Source organism: Monomorium pharaonis, chromosome 1 (genome assembly GCF_013373865.1).
Source record: "Monomorium pharaonis isolate MP-MQ-018 chromosome 1, ASM1337386v2, whole genome shotgun sequence".
NCBI classification, from domain to species: domain Eukaryota; kingdom Metazoa; phylum Arthropoda; class Insecta; order Hymenoptera; family Formicidae; genus Monomorium; species Monomorium pharaonis.
The window spans coordinates 29,874,400-29,894,794 of record NC_050467.1 but is presented as its reverse complement, the minus strand read 5'-3'; the positions used below and the strand labels follow the sequence as shown (position 1 = coordinate 29,894,794).

Sequence of the window (20,395 nt, the reverse complement as noted above, 5' to 3'; positions counted from 1 at the left end):
GGTTTAAAATCGTTACAGACTGCAACGCGCTTATCATGACGCTAAATAAGAAAGACCTTAATCCGCGTATCGCCCGCTGGGCTTTAGAACTTCAAAATTATGATTATGTGACGGAGCATCGGCCTGGAAAACGAATGTCGCACGTTGACGCGCTAAGTAGAGTTAGCGAGATTTTAGTACTTGAACCTAACACGTTTGAATTTGAATTGTCGGTTAGTCAAACGCAAGATCCACACATTGCGAAGCTTAAGGAGCGTTTAGTGAAAGAACAGGACAATCAGTTTGAGATGCGTAACGGATTAATATATCGCAAAAGGGGTGATAATATTTTATTTTATGTACCACGAGCGATGGAGCGCGATTTACTCCATAAATACCACAATGATTTCGGACATTTCGGCGTCAACAAAACGTGCGCATTGATAATGGAAAGTTATTGGTTTCCGGAGTTAAAAAGAAAGGTGCGAGAGCACATAGAAAATTGTACACAATGTATAGCATATTCCAAGCCGTCGGGGAAAATTGAAGGATTCTTACATGAAATTCCTAAGAAAAGCGTACCGTTTGCGATGATCCACGTGGATCATTTTGGACCTGTCGCCCGTGCGAGCGCAGTAAAAAAATATGTATTTTTGATTGTAGACGCCTTCACTAAGTTTGTTAAACTGTATGCGGTAAAAACTACCACGGCGCGTGAGACAATCAGATGCTTGAGAGATTATTTTAATTCCTATAGCAGACCAAAAATCTTAGTATTGGATAGGGGTACTGCTTTCACCGCGAAAGAGTTTGCCGAATTTTTAGAAGAGGAGAATATAAAGCACGCTAAGATCGCCACTGCGTCCCCTCAGGCAAATGGTCAAGTGGAGAGGTACAACAGAATCTTGGCACCGGCATTAGGCAAGCTGTATGAGGGAAAGGACTGGCACAAAGCCTTAGGAGAGATCGAACACGCGATAAACAATACTGTAAACCGAGCGACGGGTGAAACACCGAACAGATTGTTGTTTGGCGTGGGGCAACGCGGGATGGTGAAGGACGCGCTAAAGGATTATGTCGAGGAGCAAAATTCCGCGAGAAACAACAATTCTCGCGATTTACAAGGACTAAAAAACGAAGCAGCGGAGAAAATCGAGAAATTACGCTTCTATAATGAACGATACGTTAACAGAAAAAGAAAAAGGGCGACCATCTACGAGGAAGGCGACTTAGTTATGGTAAAGAATGCGGAGGCAGGCGTCTTAGCGCCTGCGTACAGAGGACCCTATAAAGTGATACGACGATTGAAAAATGACAGATACGTGGTAGCGGACGTCGAAGGATGTCAAATTTCGCAGAAACCGTACCGAGGAACGTGGGAGGCGGCAAACATGAAGCCGTGGCGGAGGCGCGTAAATTCTGGCGTCTCAAATGTGGAGAATGGTGAGAGCGAAGAGAAGAATTCGGAGGGACCGGATGAAACAGGAAATGTAACGAATGATTGCGGAAGTGATAAAAAGAGGAGTGATATAGAGTATGACGAATAACTCACTGCAAAATAGGTTTAGGACGGCCGAGGCGGCTTGTTGTCAGGCTGGCCGAATTGTAGTAAGCATGACTAAGGCCATGGTGGCCGTACGTGATAGAGGCTCTTGTATTTAAGATAAATAATAATTTAACTTTTGGAGTAAACAATGACTCCAAGGACGGTCGATTCCGAGTTCGAAAGACGAACGATGCGAAGACGCGGAGCGAGAGTCAGTCTGTTCCCAGCGCCCGACTTGTTAACATATTTTAAAATAAAGACTCAGCTTATACGAAATCTTTATGTGCTTCTGCTTATGCCGCTTATGTTTCTGCTTACGCATCCCTATTCCGTCTCACATTTAATCATTATCCATCCCTCCTCCTACAGTTATATTTCTCGTATATTATTTTAGAAGCCACTTAACTTTTTAATATAAACTGAGTTAATGTTACACCGATAGTGGTACTTCCGCCGAAGGCATCTATTGATTCGATAGTGGTACTTCCGCCGAAGGCATCTATTGATTCCGAGACTGCCATAGATAATCTTATCGATACATCTGATACAGAATCATTAAGGGGATCCGGGAGTGACAGAGTTACCGACATTTTTTTGGGAACTTGGATTTTCGAATTGGAGTAACAGAACGCAAAATCCTTTTACAGGATTAAAGTACGCACAAAAATGAAGGGGGCGATGTACAATTTGTTCTGATAAATAAAAAAAAATTGTTATTTAGTAGTCACCTAACAACAATATTTGCTTTAGACAAAAAATCTACAGTTTATATATATAAATTAGTCACGTCGCCCCCTAGAAAAAACTCTCAGGAATAATATCGTGCAATTAGAATTAAGATTAGAAGTCTAGAAAAAAAGATTCGCATTCTGCAAATTGGAAAATGAAAAAACGAAAATTTGGGTTATGTACACGTAAAAAGTCGATAAGTAGAGCAATATAAGAAACAATTTTTTCGTTTTCAATATAAAATCCAATTTATAGATTAATATTAATATGTGTACTTTAATTCTGGAAAAGGATTTCTAAATCTATACAAGAATTACATATGAAATCTCATAATGATGTGCACGAATGACTCTACATTATCGACCTCGATCAAATTTCAGAGGCACTCCTGGATCCCCTTAACAGGCGATCAGTTGGATTCTGTACATACACGAAATGACTATATCACCTGATGCTCTTACACAAAGGTATAAGATTTAACTATTTTATATGTTGTATGTTACCTTCTGTTTTATTATTCTTAATTGAGAAATAACTAAAATAATTTCTGTATATTTTTTTACAAATACATGTTCTTTCAGAGACAGCTTTATTGATCGCTCAATTGTATCAAGAAAATGTTCTTCAAAGACAAAAAGTAAATAATTTGTTAATGGATCATCAACAAATCATCAACAAATAGTTGCAGATAATGCAATATGAAACGCAACAGATGATCAAATCTCAGCCCCGATAAAGATATGGTTGGTCCATGCAAAAGAACGCGCCGGAAAAGAAAAAAGTTATATTTGAAGATATGATTTAGTGATTTTTCAAGTCAAGTTTCACGTTTTTTTTTTGTTAATTATTTGACAATTAATATTTGACGAGCTTCACATTTACTACGTTCGGGTTTGATTTAATTTTGTTATTCAGTTGATGTGGTCGAGTTTTTCCATTATCGTTTCAGAAGGGAAGATATGTTATACATGAGTTTTGTTTTCTATTTTTATTTTAAAATTATCTGTTATACGATATTTGTAATCTATGCAAAATAGGGTGCGTTCGGAGAGACGCTGTTAGCACTACCAGCATCAGTCTATCTTCATTACTCATTAAAAGTAGAACAAGGATAGACTGATGCTGATAGCGCTAATAGCGTCTCCTCGAACATACCTATAATGTGATAATATATGCATAATACATATATAATATATATAATTTCATAAAAATGTGATACTAAATATATATATATATATATTCAACACTTATTTATTTTTACATGAAGTTACATATTCTTATGATATATACCCAGACAGCACATGTAGATTATGAGAACGATAATAGGATATTGCGAAAGTATATTGCAATATTCGTATAATATTAAAGATACGTCTGTGATATGGCGAGTATATACTCATAACGTACTATGTCCGCGTTGCCTTATCCCATAGAATTTCGCTGGCAGTTTATGAGAATATACCGAATATATCTTAAGAATGTTATACGTATGTCTAAAGTATATCTTCAGTATATTCACAATATATCTACAGTATGTTCACATTATGTTTATGCGATTAACAGAATGAATGTTTTGCCATCCACACCACGTTTAGGATTACAAATAAATAGTCACTTATTAATTTATAGTCACTTTATATAGTGAGTTTATTGAAACACTCCGCGATACCGATCGTTTTTATTTGACAGTTTTATTTTATATTAAAGAAGCTTTCGATCGCGCACGCACTATTTCACAGCGACAACGCCTAGGAACACGTATGCCCTGAGTCGCCGGATTATGATTGTGATTAGGCGGCGACAACGCCTAGGAGCACACGCGAACTGAGTCGCTGCAAATATCAATATGATGCGTAACGACCGTGTTAATAATTCGTTGAAGATCCGTGGATCTCACAATCACTAATGGCAGTGCGTCGCGACTTCGAGATCGTAGCGATAACTGCGTGACCGGGAGAGAGAGAGAAACCGTCTTTATTACTCGGGGGCCGAACCAAAAGAGAAGTTCCTTTTCCCAAAAGACATACTATTTTCCGACTTTCAATTCCCCTTTTTTTATAATTTTCATTTGCGTTATTTTAGACAAAAGAACGATCGTTGACGACGGCCTTTAAACAACTCCAAATATGGTCATGTATGTATGCCGACGTCACGCCACGATCTCGAGCACTAACACAATGCCAAATGCATCTATAATGCTTTAATATTATTGATTTTATATATATATATACGATTTCTATACGCAACACATTATATGGGCTCATGCATAATGAGAGGAATAAGGAACAAGGAATTAAACATACAGAATTAGCAAAAAGAAATAAGAAGAGGAATTAATCATTTCGCACATCAGGAAGCTATCGCAAAAAATGAAGCGTAATATCTGTTGAATACGCTGGGGTGCTTTGGGAAATTATGCTCAGATAATTGTAGGTTATAACCTAAATAATATATGTATATATACAATATATATATATTATTATAGTTTACGTTACTATATTATATCTTATGTACATACCAGAGTTATCTGGGCGTAATTCCTGAGAAAACCACGTTGTCCGTGAGTTCGTGTTCGCACGTTCACACCCTACACTTCACCACGTGTCTGCATCACACGGCAGACGAAAATGCGTAACGTTACAGATCATAGATAGCGTTGACATGATTCACTTTCGATATTACGCGGATATTTTGGAAATATGTGATAGATATACATGAGATATATCATAGGATATTTTACGGATGTTTTGAGTATATTAGATATAATCTCAGTATATTCAGTAGGAGTTGCGAAGTTCAGTCGCTATATTCTAAGTTTATCTTGAGGATATATCAAAATGACATTCTACTGAGACGTTATATGAATGTTTTACGTATATTCGGTATGATCACAGTACATTACGTATGAGAGTATAATATTCGTACGATATCTGGTGCTGTCTGGGTATATATATATATATATATATATATATATATATATATATATATATATATATATATGTGTGTGTGTATATGTACATATATACGTACAGCGCCAAAATGCCAAATATTTTATTTGCTTTTTTATGTACATCGTCCACCTGGAAAAAAATTTATATATTAATAAAACAATTGTTACGTATGTTTTTATACATGACGTTACTCAAATAATTCAGAAAATTTTAATTTTGTGCATGGATAGTGTTGCGCCTTGCGGTACAACAAAATATTTTTGCCGTACCTTGCGGTGCGACAAAAGATTTTTTGGGATTCGTTGCTGCCCAAGGAGTTAGAACTCGCGGAAAGAGGCGGTTTTGTAGGCAGGATCCTCAAATCACTCACTCACTGATTTTAATTTAAACTGATATAAGATTTATTTCTGTTGTTGTACACTGGTTGCGGTCGGCGAAGGTGCCGCGGCGTGTTACAATAGATTAGATACGACGCGTGACTCGGAGCTACCGCGTCGTCTCGTTGCTCGCTTGCTAGCGGCTAAGTCCCGAACTCTTAATGCACTTGTACGGGCCGTACGTATCGGCTTGATTTCTGATTACTGATCCCGCTGGCCGCTGTTCGGCAGCGGCTTAAATAGTGTCGCGGATTTAATTATTAGTGGGGGCATCGGGCCCTCCGTATGACCATATATGGTCATTCCCGCGCGCATCCGGCGCGCGGGAAATATTTGCGAGTTTAGCAACAATTGCCAAAATGCAGGTATGCATTTCCGGTGGCATGATTGTTGCTAAGCTGGCTTCGCTACTTCGTTAAGGTGGCTGGTGCGTTGCCCAGTGCGATGACCGGCCGGCAGCGCACGAGGCATGTGTCACCTGACACCTTATGATAGCGAGCCTTCCTCGGCGAGCTATCTTATTATTTTAATATTTTATTTCCTTTATTTTATAATATGTATTTATTGGTTGTGAGTGTTTCGCTCACAACATCCCTCCCCCGTAAAAAAAAAACAAAAACGGAGGTACGAAGTTTTTGTATATTTAATTAAAAACGCGTGCTACTGCTACGCTTTAAAATAGATCTGGGAATTGTATATTCCGAATCTATGTCTAGTGTGACTCGCTTCTCATGGCTGTTTCTCTTTTTCTTTTTTATTACAATAACAGTTATTATTATTGCTAGTATTATTACAATCACTGTTCCGCTGGTAGCCGTTGGATAGATAAAATGTGGTGATTGAAAAATTGTATTCGGTTGTTCGTTCAATCTTTTGTCCATTTCTATAATTTGTTTGTTTAAGTCCTCTAACTTTGAGGAATGTAGGACAATGTTTTGTAATTCTATCGGTTTCACTGCATTTATGCTTAGCTTTGCTTCGTTCTTTAGTATAGAAATATTGTATTGTGGTAAAAATGTTTCTATTTCTGTACTGTGTGATAACTTAGGAGACTTTATTATCGTGTCTTCCGTCATTAATTTGCAGTTGTTCTTCAATATTATTTTACCCGTTTTTTCAATCACTTCCTTTATCTGTCCGTGGTCTTTACAATAAAATGTTACAGTTTGTTTTTCCTGTACGGAATATAGCCATGAGTGCGAGTCGCCTAAGGCTATCCAAAAACTATGGTTAGACGCTATGTTTATAATGTTACAATTTTCGTGATATTTATCGGTTTCTAAAAACGTTTTGACTTCACACACGGAGTGTGGATTAATCCTGTTCGCAGGATAATTTCGCTCGCATAGGTAATCTTTATTTATCTTCATACAATTTTGTAAATCGTTGCGCGGTAAGGTTATATACGTGTGCTGATCCCCGTCTATCGCTATGGTCGGATATCTGATGTCTATTACAGAGAATGTGTTATTATGTTCTGGCACAGGTAGTGCTATCACATTTAATATTTCGTATTTTGACGTCGATATCAATGGAAAACGCAAAATCGTGTATATATTTATGCTATCGCAGTATGCGCTTACAAGTGCGAATTGTTCAATAGTTGACCACTCTTCCTGGTTTGCTCGAAATGGAAAGTAGAGTCCTTCCGGGAGTTGAGAGTTCGCATCTTTAAGCAGTTGTATAATATGGTCTATAGGCGTTAGTCTGGGGTGCATTATACCCCTTTTTAATAGGGTGACGTAATCTAAGACGTCCTCCGCATCGCGAGTTAACTCTGACAGTACGGTGCTGATAATTATAAAATTTGACTGTATGTTGTTTGCGCGTTCGCTCTCTAGTAGTTCTAGCTTGAGATTTTTGGTTGCGTTCGCGAGAAGGTATTCGTTATGTTGTACTGTTTTTTCTGTCTCGTCGATGTGCGCTATAGTTGCCTGAATTATTTTTAATTGGTTTTTTACTGCATGCTGTGATGACTGTTGTGCGTCATGTAGTATTGCGAGTTGTTCGTCAATTGTCTTTTTGTCATCGGCGTCCATTGTACCGAATAGCGATTTGGCTATTGAGCCTACTCCGTCGATCAGTCCTCGTTTCTGTACTGTCGGCGTCTTATATGTGTCAGTAATTCGCAGGATCAGTCGATTTGTCCTTTGGTATTCTTTTGTGATGACAGTGTTAAAACTGTCGCATATAGCCTTATTCATTACCGCGACGATTCTACATAAGTTGTCAGTTTTTTGCACATATTTTTCGATTTGCGTCAGTCTTTTCGATAAAGACGCGGTGTTTATCTTAATTATTAGTTTCCATTGCGATTCTATTGGTCGGAGTCTACCTATTTTTTCATAGTAGATCCCCGGATGATGGGTGAATTTTTCCACTTGATACAGCGTGTCGCTTCCTTGAACTGCTGTTGCCAGGTAGATACATATGAGAAGTCCCCTGCAAGGTGGTTTATTATTACTGCCTTGCATCTTATTAATCAGCAATATTTTATCTCGTCGACGTGCTCTTCTTTAATTGTGCGTGAGAAGAGGTGTAATGTTTATCTATCTCAGCTAATGTTGCCTTTGGGTCGACTGTCTTGGACTGTTCTAAGATCAGTCTTGTCCGAGCTGTCGTGCGAGATATTTTTTATTTCTTACGGTTCGCGAGAGAAAAAAGAAAAAAGTTTTCATTATGCAGTTATTAGTGCCGCCGTCGCCACCCCCGTCGCCTAATCCGGGGGTCATCGCGTTAGATGATGCGTCTCCGGACGAGGGCGAAATCGTCGGGGTCTTCGAAGACCAGGTGGAGGACGCGGCGGAGTATGAGGGCTCCGAGGAGGAGCAGAACGATGTGTCCTCCAGTGAGGATGAGGACGATGTGTCCCCCAGTGAGGATGAGGACTCCGATGTCTCCGAATCCGGGAGTGCTCCATATGCTTTTCCCCCGTCTCCCGGTATGATAGACCGGTTACTGGAGGATATTGGGGTCTCCGACTCCGAGGAGGAGTGGGACCGAGGCTTCGGTGCCCTGGAAGGACACGGAAACTTTCTAGGGGAGGGGGGGAATGAAGAGTCGGAGGAGTAGTTATTAGGACCTCCTCTCTCTTTTAGTTTTTTAATTTGTAGTTCGTAAGTTATAGTTTAAGTGTAGTGTTTAGTGTTTGTTCCTCCCCCTCTTGAGTTAGTTATTTCCCCCTTTTTTTTTTTCTTTTGCGTGCCATTTGGATGGGATCGTTCGGGATGGTTTACTCAGGCGTTTTTCAACCTGGTGAGTCTATTTTTATTTATTTATTATTGTTTCTACTCTCTCTCTTTTTTTATTTTCGCGTTATCCCTCAATAAACGGTTTAATGCGATTTACGTGTACGCGAATTGTCCGTCTTCCCCTTTTTACCGTATAATTAACGTGCGAATGTCTTTCGGTAACTGTATAGGGTCCGGTCCATTGCGCGTCTAATTTTTTAGAACGCCCTCGGCGAAGCGTTTCGTCGAAGAGTAGAATTTTATCGCCAATTTTATAATTAGTTTCCTTCACGGATCGGTCGTAATAATCTTTCGACTTTTGTTTTTCATCCCTTATGTTATCCTTGGCGATACTATTAGTGGCGCGTAATCTCTCCCGTAACTCGAGCGCATAGTCGTCGTAACTGTACGTCCTTTTAGGCGGCTTGGCTAGCGCTGTTGGTAATTCTGGGGGATGCCCGTAAAGTAATTCAAAGGGAGTGTACCCTGTTGCGGTGTGGGGGGTGGTATTATAGGTGTAGTTAGCATACGGAATCCACTCGTCCCAGTCCGTCTGATCTTTATTAATGAAATGCCTTAGATACTCGGCTAAAGTTCGATGCGATCGTTCTAATACGCCGTTGCTTTCAGGGTGATAAGCAGTCGTCTGTATCTTCTTAATTTTGAGCAGCTTGCAAGTATTCTTAAATACTTCGCTCATAAAATTAGTTCCCTGATCTGTTAAAATGCATTCCGGAATTCCATATTCTAAAACGATTTTCGTCACGAATGCCTTACTTACGGTATTCGCTTCTTGGTTAGGAAGGGGCATAGCCTTACTAAATTTTGTTAGGTGGTCCTGAAATGTCAGCAGATACCGATTTTCGTTATTTGTTATGGTTAACGGTCCGACGATATCCAGCGCGCACTTTTCAAAGGGTCGGCTTGGTGTATCGGTGATAACTAGCGGTGCTTTAATTCTGCGAGAGAGTTTGTTCTTCTGGCAGAGTTCGCATTTCTTTATGTATCTCTCTACGTCGGCTGTTAATCCATGCCAGTTGTGTTTCAGGCGTATTCGTCTTATCGTTCGCTCAATTCCCTGATGTCCTCCTGTCGGGGCATCGTGGTATTCATATAGAATCTGTTTCTTTTCTTCTTCAGTATACTCCTGTATACTTTCATTATTTTTTATCGGCGTGCTTAGTTGTGTGTGTACACTGTCTTCTTCGAGCGCGAGGATCTTATCCGAGTCTTCCGTAACGTGAGCCTCCCGCTTCACGTTTCGACTCAGCGCGTCGGCGTTCGCGTTCGCTCGACCGGCCTTGTGTATGATCTCATAGTCATACTCTTCTAATTTTAATCGCCATCGAATTAGTCGCGATCCGGGGTCATTTACGCTAAATAACCATGTAAGTGGTTTATGGTCTGTCACTATTTTAAATTTTACGCCGTACACATATGGGCGGAAATGCTTAACAGCCCATACGATTGCTAGCAGCTCCTTTTCGGTAGTGCTATAATTTTGCTCCGCGCGATTTAACACTCGGCTTGCGTAAGCAATAGGACGGTCGCTACCTACCGGTCCCTGTGACAGGACTGCTCCGATTGCATAGTCGGAAGCATCCGTGGTCACGTTGAATTCCTGGGTGAAATCCGGATATTGTAGCACGGGTGCCGTCATCAATTTTTCTTTCAATGTATCGAACGCTATCTGCTGTTCGGTAGTCCAGACGAACTTTTCAGTTTTCTTTGTTAGCTTCGTCAATGGCTTAGCAATTTTAGAAAAGTCGCTGATAAATTTTCGATAGTAACCTGCAAGTCCGATGAAGGATTGAATATCCTTGACCTTGCGTGGTTCTGGAAAATCTTTGATTGCCTGTAATTTTCCGGGATCGGGTGCTATCCCGTCCTCTGAAATAATATGGCCGAGGTAATTCACCTCTTTTCGAAGGAACTCGCACTTATCGGGTTGTAGCTTCAGATTAGCTTCCCGTAGGCGTAATAGCACTTCTTCTAAGCGCTTGTTATGTTCCTTTAGACTTGAGCCGTATATGACAATGTCGTCTAAATACACGAGGCATCTAAGTCCTTGCATTCCAGTAAGCACAGAATTCATTAGCCTCTGGAATGTGGCTGGCGCATTTTTAAGTCCGAACGGCATCCGATTGTACTCGTAGTGTCCATACGGTGTCGAGAATGCGGTTTTCGGCTTATCATGCTCAGCCATGGGTATCTGGTGGTACCCCGACGCTAGATCTAGCGTCGTGAAATATTTGGCATTTCCTAACTGGTCTAATATTTCATCAATATTCGGCAGTGGAAATGAGTCGCCAATAGTTAAATCATTCAACTTTCGAAAGTCAATCACTATTCGAAGTCGTGATTTTCCAGTCGAGTCAGCTTTCTTCGGCACAACTAACAAAGGTGCGTTCCACTGGCTCGTACTAGAGCGGATAATGCTATTTTTCAGCATTTCCTTTATTTGTGTACTCACTTCCTCCTTATGTTTGGCGGGGAGGCGATACGGTCGCACGTTCACAGGCGCGGCGTCGGCTCGCGTGCTGATCTCGTGTTTCACCGTCGAGGTACACGTCAGAGGTTCTCCGTTTAAATGAAATATATCCTGATATTCATTGCATATCCGATTGAGTGCCTTTCGTTCCTCTGGATTGAGATGCTGCGTGCGTAATAGTTGTCATATGCGTTCTCCGCGGGGAAGCTTTGTCTCGCATTCCGTTTCGGAGGTCACGACATAGACTTGTTGCATGACATCTTCTTCGATATCTTCCACGGTAACGATCGGTGTGGTGATTTCCACTGGTCTATCCGTGGTGTTAATTATGCTTATAGGGCACATAAAATTTTTCGGCTCTACCATGCATCTGCCAATGTAGATGCCGGGCGAAGTTTCTTTGGCTCGGATTACCCCGGTTTTATTTCGGTTCGTTACTGCACGAACGATGGTTTCGCTGCGCGGTTTTAAAATAATCTTATTATATGGTTTAAGTCGCAGGGTGACGTCTTCTATGGTCACTGTCTTATTTTTGTAGTCGCATGATACATGCTGTTTGCGCAGGAAATCGAGGCCGATTATCCCTTCGTATTCCATAGGGAAATCGTCTCTCACCACGTATATGGCGTGTTTAATTTCTCGCTCGCCTATCGTGATAGTGGCTTGCATCTTTCCTATAGTATGCACTCGGTGGCCAGTTATTCCTACCAGTGATACTTCTTCGGGATAAATTCGTGTTTTTCCCTTTAGGTTTTTTACCTTTATTAATGATATCGTCGCGCCTGAGTCGAACAACATGTCGATTTTACCAGCGCGTGTTTCTTTGATTGGGAGCGTAATTAGGTCAAGACCGTCGCATCGTGTGCCGTCTCGTCTTACGTGCGTCACTTGATACGCTCGAGCGCGCGTACTCTGTGTGCGGCTCGTCGCTCCTTCTTCCTCGCTACTGTGCTCGGAGTCAGAGTTTCTTTTTTGCGTTATCGCTTTCTTTCTCGCTCCCGTTATCTCGGTGCTTTGCATTTTTCCTTGCGCGTTCGGTACCTTTGCTTTAGGCCGTCCGTGTAGATTCCAACACTCGTTGCGAGTGTGTCCGCGTTTTTTGCAATAGTTGCAATGCTTGTCGATTGCATTTATACGTTTGTCTGGTTGCGGCAGGGCGTATCTATTACTGCTCCTGTTATTCCGGCAATCCTTACTGTAATGGCCATACTTGCCGCAATTTCGGCAACGGGCATCGGACTTGTCGTAATGCCTCGGCGAGTCGGGTGTCCGTCTCGTGTTACTCACGGCGGGACCCTTGATTCTTTCCTCTGCGCTTGCGGCTGCTATCGCGTCCTGTAGCGTAACGTATCCGCGCGATCGGACTACTGCCTTTGTATCTTCGCGTAGCCCTATTTGGTAGTTTTCCAATGCTTGCTGCTGCAGCATTTCTAAAATGATGCGCTTATGCTCGGCCGTGTATTGGTGTCGGCCTTCGATCATCGACTCGTACAGGTCTATCGTGAGCTTATCTGTACGCAGTCCGTAGGCTCGAGCGCTTTCTCCTGGCTTTTGCTTCAGGGTATTGAAGTCGAGCTGTAAATGTGTTGTGCTTCGTTTACTCGCATAGCACGATTCTAATTCCGTTCTTAATTGCACGAAATCGCTTATCCGTCGTGTCTGAAAATCTAACATGGCGCGTCCCTTCAGTTTGGTACACAATATCGCGCCTAGTAAGGACACTTCATCCGACGGATCTATGTTCTCGATCGCGTAAGTCATGGCGCTCAAAAACTCCTGTAATTTACTCGCGTTGCCGTCGAACTCGGGTATCATTCCGCGAGCTTCTTTTAATGATAATATTCCGCGACCTCTCTGTCGGCGCACGTCGTCGTCCGGGTACTCGAACGCGGTTTCTCGCCGGCTATATCGCGTTTGTCGAGGCGCGTGCGGACGTAGTGTTCGCAAATTTGTTTCTCGCACCTCGTTGACTTCGTTGGTCAGTCTCCGGACCTCGTGCATCATTGCACGTAAGGCTTCTCGTATTTCCTGCACATCGTCTCTTTGCGTGGCAGTGCGGGCAAGTCGTGGTGCATTAGCACTTAGTTCGTGGTGCAGATTCTGTAATTCCTGTTCTGCACCGGCGATGAATTGTTGGGTCTCTGCTTGATCGTCGTTAGGCATCGCGTCCGTTTGAAAAAAGTTAGCTGGGTCGAAAATGTCGGACTCGTATGACGTAAGTGAGAACTCGCCTCGTGACGAAACGCGACTAGGGGTGCGACTCTCGTACGGTCGTGTTCGTCGTTCTACACGGTGTTGCCGTGTCGCGTTGAATTCGCCTTGAAACAAACTCGCGTCGAGGTTCGCGAATGGGAATTCTCGTTCGCGGATGACGTTTTCCGGTAACTCGCTATCGTACGGATCTAGTTCTCTACGGACTCTATCGCGTGCTTCTATGACGGCTTGTTCGCAGTATTCGATAGCTCGAGTGGCTTGCTCGCTATGCAACCACGAGTCGTTTGCTATAGCAGCGTCGTTGTCTTTCGACATTCACGCCTATTCTACGCTTACGATAATCGTTATGTGATTACCGGGGGATCAACACGTTTTTACTATTAATAGGGCTTATCGCTTTGCCCTTCGTATTTCGCTTTATACAATATTATTTCGACTTACAGTAACGCTGCGCTTCGCTTCATGTTGTCAGCTGTGTATTGCGGTAGGTCGGTACTCCGGTGTCGCTGATTACGCTGCGTTGAGTGTTGAGCCGTGGCTGAGTTCTGCTCGGCGGGCTCGTCCAGTCAGCTGGTCCTCGAGGTCGTTCAGCTGCTCTCGGCTCGTGACGTCGGTCCCTTGGCCTTGTAGGTAGTTCCTCGTTGGAGTTGTTTGCCTTCCTTCCTGGCAGTTAATCGATCCCACCGCTGCCACCAATTTTGTTGCGCCTTGCGGTACAACAAAATATTTTTGCCGTACCTTGCGGTGCGACAAAAGATTTTTTGGGATTCGTTGCTGCCCAAGGAGTTAGAACTCGCGGAAAGAGGCGGTTTTGTAGGCAGGGTCCTCAAATCACTCACTCACTGATTTTAATTTAAACTGATATAAGATTTATTTCTGTTGTTGTACACTGGTTGCGGTCGGCGAAGGTGCCGCGTCGTGTTACAATAGATTAGATACGACGCGTGACTCGGAGCTACCGCGTCGTCTCGTTGCTCGCTTGCTAGCGGCTAAGTCCCGAACTCTTAATGCACTTGTACGGGCCGTACGTATCGGCTTGATTTCTGATTACTGATCCCGCTGGCCGCTGTTCGGCAGCGGCTTAAATAGTGTCGCGGATTTAATTATTAGTGGGGGCATCGGGCCCTCCGTATGACCATATATGGTCATTCCCGCGCGCATCCGGCGCGCGGGAAATATTTGCGAGTTTAGCAACAATTGCCAAAATGCAGGTATGCATTTCCGGTGGCATGATTGTTGCTAAGCTGGCTTCGCTACTTCGTTAAGGTGGCTGGTGCGTTGCCCAGTGCGATGACCGGCCGGCAGCGCACGAGGCATGTGTCACCTGACACCTTATGATAGCGAGCCTTCCTCGGCGAGCTATCTTATTATTTTAATATTTTATTTCCTTTATTTTATAATATGTATTTATTGGTTGTGAGTGTTTCGCTCACAACAATAAACTTGTAACATAGCCTGTTATTACAAAATGTCTTTTATAAATAATATTGTAGTATTAACACATTGTAACAAAAGCAACTAACAAATAAATGTGACGTGTACTTAAACTCAATAATATATTTTTTTATCAATTTTTTAATAATTTATTTTTTATAATTTTTGTATTATATGTAAATTTTTTTTAATTATTGTTAATTATTGACACATTAATTAGGACATTTATTGCATTTAACAGCAGCAGGCTATACTACAACTAATTTATACGCAAAATTTAATTTTCGTAAATTTTTGAACATCTTGTATATATTTATATAAATTTACCAAAATCTTGAAATTTTTATTTTTCTATTGTCTTTCACAATAAAAAAGTGCTCAATGTAAATACGTTTAACAGTAATTGGACGTATCTAAATATTTATATTTGCGTATTTATACATGTAAAGAAAATCGACGTCACTTTAAGTTTAAATCAAATTCGAATTTGCCACGCATTTTGGACGCAAGATGAGAGAGTAAAGCCTACGGAGAAGAAGGGGAAAAGAAGAAAGTGGGAGAGACACGCGTTCACAGATATTAAGTGAAACTAAGAGACTAAATCAGTTTATGTAAAGTGTAATCAAAGAAAGATAGCAAGGAATAAACCTTAAATGTCGTTTCTTTGTTTACAGGTAAGAACCTTGGACAAAACCTTGTATATAATGTAAATAGCGGGAGGGGAAAAATTGCGGAAGGAGAAGGATGGTTAAGTGAGTGCTCGTGGTTATACAAAGGTGAATTAGTGGAAAGGAGGTGAAAAAAGAAGTGAGAAGGTATGGAGGAGGAAGAGGAGGAGGAGGAATAACTGGGGCATTGAAGGGAAGCACGAGACGGAAGGTGGAGATGCAGGAGAGATGGTGAAAGAAATTAGAGCAGGTGATGGTGAAGAGATGGAGAGTTGGTAGAGGAAGACGAGGCGCAGGATCGGAAGGAAGCAGAGAGGCGGTGGTTAAGTAAGATGAGAGATAGAGAGTGGAGACTGAGAAGAGAGTGTTTAAAGATCTGGACAGATGGCGCGGCGGACGGAATGAGCGAGTGACGGATGCGAGATATCAACATACGAGGAGAGAGGCGGATTGGCGGAAGGACCGGGAGAAGGAGAGGATTGGTAAAATCGGAGATATCGATAAGTCGATGGGTCGAGGAAGATGGAGATTGGTGGAGAGATCGAGATTGGAAAGATGGAGAAAGAATCGAACATCGAGACGGAGTAGGGAGAAGGGAAGCATGAGGTGACAAGATTAGAGATGGTAGTGAAGAAGGAGGTGAAAAACGAGAAGCGGAACAAGGAAAACAGAGAGGATAGAGATAGAAGAAAAAAGGTGGAAGACGGGAAGATGGAAAGCGGAAAATTGAGAAAAATAAGAGAGGAATTGAGAGGAATAAGAGAAGGTATAGTGGACTTGATGGGGTTATGGAGGAATTGGATAGAGAAAGAGGAAGGACAGGGAAAAGGTGGAGAGAAGAGAGAACAGAAGGATAGCAGAAAGGAGGAGAGGACGGAGGGACAAGAAGAGCAGAGATCAGCAGATGAGAAGAATGAAAAAGGAGAATTCAAGAGGAGCGGGAGCGGAGACAGGCAGCGGGACAGCAGGGAGAGGAGGGAAGAGGAGAGAAGGAGGAAGGTCACGGAGGAGGAAGGAGAGGTAAAGGACAAGAAGATAAAAGGTGAGAAGAAGAAAGAGGAGGTGAAGAGCAAGGAAAAGAAGACAGAAGGAGGGGAGGGGCTGAAAGACGGAGGAGAAGAAGACAAGGAGAGGAGGGGAGAGATGAACGAGGTGACGGAAGAGATGATGGAGGAGTGGTGGAGAGAGGTGGAGGCGTCCTCTCTCTTTTTTTTCATCCTCTCTCCTTCTCTCCTCTCTTTCTGTCTCTCTCTTCCACAACCTCTCCTCCCGGAGGAGGAGAGGTTGTGGAAGAGAGAGACAGAAAGAGAGGAGAGAAGGAGAGAGGATGAAGAAGAAAGAGGGATGACGCTGAGGAGGTGGCAGAAGGACGTAGTAAAGGAAAAGGGGGAAAGTGAATGGAGAGAGGTACAGAGGAAGAAGAATGGATAGAAGGTGACAGAAGAAGGGAGGAGCAGGACAGAAGGGAGAGAGGAGCCGGAGCAGTTCAAGAGGAGGGAGGAATGGGAGAAGAGGACAGATAGAAGGAAGGAGATGGAGGAGAAGACGAGGAGCAGACTGGAGGAGAGAGAGAGATCCACGCAGAAGGAAAGGAGGACAGGAGGGGAAGAAGAGGACAGAAGGAGAAGGGAGAAGAATGTAGTATGGAGAGGAGTAGAGGGGGAGGATGGAGAGGAGAGGAGGTTTTTTGTGGAGGGCATTATGGAGCGGGTGTTGGGAAGGAGGGTAACAGTGGACAAGGCGGAAGAAAGGAAAGGGGAGGGGGGAAGGTGGGTATTAATAACAGAGATAGTAAGAGAGGCGGACAGAGAGGAGATTCTGGCAAGGGGAGGGGAGGTGAAGGGGACATGGGGAGTGGGAGTGGACGAGGACCTGACGATGGAAAAGAGAAGGATGAAGTGGAGGATAGTGGAAGCGGCGAGAAGGGAGAGGGCGAAGGGTAGAAAGGTGGTAGTATCAAATAGAGGGCTGTGGGTGGAGGAGAAGAAATGGAGTTGGGATGGAGAGGGGGGTAGATGGAGGGAGGAGAGAAGGGAATAAGAGAAGAGGAGGTAAGGAGGGGATGGCGGTACGAGATTAATAAAATGTGTTTTTAATTTGTAACAGGTGGAGGACAGACAGGAGAGAGAAGGAGAAAGGACAAAAGGAGTATAGAATAAGAAGCGAGGGTAGGGAGAACGAGGAGAGAAGGAAGAAGCGAGAGGAGAGACGAAAGATGGGGAAAAGAGAGGAAGAAGGAAATGGAAGAAGAGGGCAAAGAATGAGATGAGTGGAAGAAGAGTGAAGAGAGAGAAGAGAAGGAGAGAGGACGAACAGGGTGAAAGAGTAGGGGGAGGGGATATTGGAGATTAGAGGGACGAGAATGGGAGGGAGAGTAAGAATGTAGAGGTCGCAAAATGGCCAGGTCGCGTAGGTGGGGCTGTGACTTATGAGATGTAATATATCTTTTATATGATAATTGAGAGTATATGACATGTAATGTATTATTTGATGAGACTGCAAACCCTGAGGGGAAGCAGTATAATAAATATCTATTTATCTATCTAATGTAAATAGCGAATGTAAAATTAATAAATCTATAAAATCTTTGTTTACAGAAAAACTAATCCGGTTTATTTAATTGCGCAAATTTCCTTACAAATAAAAAAAGAACATATTATATACATTAACATAGAAATCTAAAAAATATTTAAGCAGATAATTAATTAAAACATATAGACAGATAAATAATTAGACAAATTAAAAATAATTAAACAGATAAATAATATATTAACATTAACATATTTTGTAAAATAATTTATAATGTTTTTTCAATAAATATTTAATTAGAAGTATACAAATAAAGATGACAGTCAAACTAGCCGCACGGCAACCAGCCGCATCAGGGGCGAATAGCCTCTGCGGGGCCTGAGCACAAAAAATTTAGAATTCTGAATTTAAATTAATAAAAACTCTACAAATTAGTTACAGAAAGAATAAACATTACGACAAAATTTATTTTTAGTACATCTGAGCACGCTGAGTAAAGAAATTTGCAATTCTTCTAGCATTTTTCGTAACCCGTCCAGAGATTCGCGACATTTATACGAAATATTAATTTTCTATGGTGTTGTGCCACTTCCATATCGGTTACAAATTGTTATATGGACAATAAACAATACGAAAAAATTTATTTCATGTGTATCTGAGTATGCATTAGTGTAATTTAGTAATTAATTGTAATTATGTTAAGAAAATATTCTTTCAATTTACAACTTTTTTTTATCAATAAAGTGTATTAATTTGTTTCAAATTTAGTTAGAAATATATAAATAAATTATTTTTTTAGTTAAAGTAAATTTTTGAAAATATTAATAAATAATTCTCACATGTAAGAAAGTAGGCTATTTTTTAAGTATATATTACACAATATTTATCTATTATTAATTTTTTATTACCTAATATTTCTTTTTCTTTTTTCTTGCTTTTCTTTCTATTTCTCTTTGTCTTTTTCTCTTAATTTTTCAATAATTTTTCTTCTTTACCCGTAATTACATTTGCAATAAATGTGCGATTTGATAATTGATTGATCTCGATATACGTATATATCGATTTATCGATAATTTAGCAACGATTGTTTCATTTTTTTAGTTGTCATAAAAAGTTAATTAGTGAAAACTTGCGCGTTGAACTAAAAGTTCAAAAGTACAATTAACGATTAGAAAACGAACGAAATGGCACAGAATAATAATAAAGTAAGTACTAATGATGTATATATATATATATATTTATTTAATATTTAATATATATTATAAATATAATGTATATTTTTTAAATGAATATTATAGGATGTCGAAGATAATTTAGACATGAAACTGGACATGAGTGATTTTGATTCTGTCCATTTATTTTCACCTCTTCAAACGATAGCTTCTCCAATGGCAGTTCTTCCGCCCGCCACCGTCGCTACTCTTCCGCCCGCCACCGTCGCTACTCTTCCGCCCGCCACCGTCGCTACTCTTCCGCCCACCACCGTCGCTACTCTTCCGCCCGCCACCGTCGCTACTCTTCCGCCTGCCAGCGCAACCGCTCCTTCTCAGCCTGCCAAAACTATCGCTTCTCCATCCGCCAGCACAACCGGTCCTCCTCCGCCTACCGAAACTATCGTTCCTCCATCCGCCAGCACCACCGCTCCTCCTCTGCCATCTGCTAATACCGCAGCTCCTCGAATAGACACCTCAGCTTCATCACAAATGAGATTTTTACGTCCCGGCACTACGACTGCTCCACGTGCATCTTCTCATACAAATCAATGTAAGTTATATATATATATATATATATAAATTTTCCAGTAAAAAATATAGAAGTAGTTTGCTGTCATTAATTATAGCATAATAATATTAAAAAATAATATTAGGTAATAATACTTACTTTCCTTTTCTGTTTCATAGCATGGAGACCGAGAGGAACTAGAGCGGGAATGCGACGGAAGGCACAAAAATTTTTTAATTTCTTGTTTAATATGAGTGATTTATACGGTCGTTACTATTACCAAAGAAGAGGAGGAAGAAATTAAGAAATATGTTTAAATTGCATTGTTTATGTTGATTAATTGTATTATTTGTGTTTATGTTTATGTTTATGTTACTGTGTTACTGTATTGACATTATATAAAATTAAAAATGTTGTTAAAATTATAAAATATAAGATTATTTGCTTTTCTCTTTCTTTCTTTCTTTCTTTTTCTGTTTTCCTCTTTCTTTTTCTCTTTTACCCACTTTCTTCTCCTATACTATA

General features: G+C 41.2%; 1 protein-coding gene across 1 annotated transcript in view; it reads left to right on the top strand.

Annotated features, from left to right (window-relative positions):
* LOC118647848 (mucin-7-like) overlaps positions 1 to 20,208 on the top strand; it is a 34,482-nt gene extending 14,274 nt beyond the window's left edge. Inside the window, exons 2-4 of the mRNA XM_036293563.1 lie at positions 19,250 to 19,353; positions 19,447 to 19,912; positions 20,050 to 20,208. Coding sequence (XP_036149456.1) covers positions 19,333 to 19,353; positions 19,447 to 19,912; positions 20,050 to 20,174 — 612 coding nt within the window. The 5' untranslated portion in view covers positions 19,250 to 19,332 and the 3' untranslated portion in view covers positions 20,175 to 20,208. The remainder of the gene's footprint in view (positions 1 to 19,249; positions 19,354 to 19,446; positions 19,913 to 20,049) is intronic.
* Positions 20,209 to 20,395: the final 187 nt, after the last annotated feature.